General features: G+C 37.6%; 1 protein-coding gene across 3 annotated transcripts in view; it reads left to right on the top strand.

The window, feature by feature from the left end:
* epha4b (eph receptor A4b) overlaps positions 1–2,221 on the top strand; it is a gene marked incomplete in the record, with an annotated part of 134,471 nt that overhangs the window by 102,594 nt on the left and 29,656 nt on the right. For all 3 annotated transcript variants that reach the window (XM_014020753.1, XM_014020745.1, XM_014020741.1), the window contains 1 exon segment: positions 1,471–1,538. In XM_014020753.1, coding sequence (XP_013876207.1) covers positions 1,471–1,538 — 68 coding nt within the window.

Genomic DNA, 2,221 nt, shown 5'->3' with positions numbered 1-2,221 from the left:
CACACACACACACACACACACACACAAATGTATGTGTGTGTTTTTGCAGGTGTGGATTTTCGGTCTTTCCAAGCATGGTAATCTCAATAAATCAATGAAAGTAACTAAACTTTGTTATTTTTTTTTCTTGAAGTTTTTTGAATGTTTTGCTTCTTGTGTGGAAACATTWCTTGATTCAAAACTGACAGCATACATGTCAAGTTGTACTGTCTGTTATTTACACAGAGTTTTCCTCATTTTGCAGGTATACTGACGTATAGAGCAATCTCACAGATTTTTTTCAAGTTTTACAGATTCTTTCAAAATCTCAGTTTCAAATTTATTTAACATGTCCGAGCCCGTAGGACTTTTAAAAAACAATAAATGACATCAAATAACCATCTTACAACCCGCTCTGCCACCACAGTATAAGTCCTCATTTCATCCTGCTTAGTGCTGCAGGCRATGTCATCTCTGCAGACGACACTCTGTACTCTCCCTGTACTTTAGAACACGTTTTAAAAAGTACTGAATCAGAAGTTACTCAAGTATCATGGAACACAATAAAGTCCCTAAATATCAAATGTTGACTTTGAATAATTTAGTTCTGTTCTCAGATGTCTAGCTTGTCTTTAAATTACTTCATAATATGACACCTCAACCACTGAAAACATTTGTAGCACTTTGTTCAGATCAAATAACAAATCCTCCTGCTTGGCTGCTCAGGGAGAGTGGAGAGTACCTTAAAAAAAGAGCTCAGATCTGCTTTTTCATTGAGAGCCATTAAAAAGTAGAACATGCTTCCCAGTGGTTTTAGGACTTGTGACATATTTTTTCCTTTTCTTTTAGGAATGCATTTACCAAAATAATGCTTTTATGTTTGTTGCTTTTGAGTTGCGTTTGAATGCATGTTTTTAACTCTGTATTATTGTTCGAGGTTTTTATTCTGTACCTCAATTTTATGTTAATTGGAGTTTTACCTAATTTGGGGCAGGGCCTGGAACTTGCTTTGGGATTGCGGGGATTGCACATTTACATGATCGATTTCAGCAAATCTAGCTATTATAATATGGGAAATTCCTGCATACAAAAAAAATTATTTCAAATGTGAATTTCAGGCACTAAAATGGGGGACTATGAATGAAAGTGTCAGTGCCTAAATCCAGTGCACGTCATGTTTTCTCTTTTGGTATTGTAGCTACCTGTACACATTCCCCATTAGACAAGCAAACAGTGCTGAAACTAAAATGATTTTCAAAATAAGATATGTAGTTGTCTCATAGACACTGCACTGATTGGTAGGTATTTTTGGAGCAGATTTATGTTGCAAATGTATCAGATTCCTCATGCTCGCTACAGGAATACAGTCATTTAAACTTCTGCTCACAGTGTCATTTATTATGTCTGCATACATTAGTCTCTGAAGTGTCATTAATATACGTATAATTTCACACTCAGCACTTTACAGCATCCCAATCCAATTTTTTTCAGACACTGTGGATACATCAAAGCCAAGCAGGACCCCGATGAGGAGAAGATGCAATTCCAACATGGCCGAGGTAAAGACACAACCGTCTGCACGCGCTCACAGACACAAGTGAAAGCCTTATCGGTGTGACATTTGTTAACTCCCCACCCACCTGTGATGAATCACTTCGCTGCGAGTCTGTAGAGCTGCAAACAACAGACTCGAGGAGAAACAGGCCAGTGTGACAGCACAATAAAATGTGCTATAAAAGTGTTTATTTAGATTAAACAAAGACTTCCTCTGCTTGCATAAATGAAGGTTGTCATACCTGTGTAAGAGAGCACATGGCAAGACTTTGTATTTTGCAGTGTTTTGAGCTAAAACGAAAAGCTCTTTGTTTGTCACTGTATTACATATTTATTTTTTTCTTTTTGGCAAAGTTAAGCTCCTTATGGGCTCCTGTTAGAAATATGACTCATTTTGATACCATTCCCAACAAACTGTTTGATTGTGCAATTATTTGTCGTCACTCAAAGAGAGCACATTAGGGGTGTCCCGATACCAGTTTTTTCAAGACTGAGTACAAGTACGAGTACTTCAGTTTAGGTACTCGCCGATACCGATACCGATACCGATACCAAGTAGCGGGGTTAGGGTGGATTATCTGTTCAACTTGTTGAATATTAAACAGAATGAAAATGAAATGCCCTTTGTCACCGATTCTGTTCATTACTTTCATGGACAGAATTTCTAGGCGCAGCCGAGGTGTTGAGG

Source organism: Austrofundulus limnaeus, unplaced genomic scaffold (assembly GCF_001266775.1).
Source record: "Austrofundulus limnaeus strain Quisiro unplaced genomic scaffold, Austrofundulus_limnaeus-1.0 Scaffold3, whole genome shotgun sequence".
NCBI lineage: Eukaryota > Metazoa > Chordata > Actinopteri > Cyprinodontiformes > Rivulidae > Austrofundulus > Austrofundulus limnaeus.
Note: the sequence above shows the minus strand (reverse complement) of the source record. Positions and strands in the feature narration are given on the sequence as shown.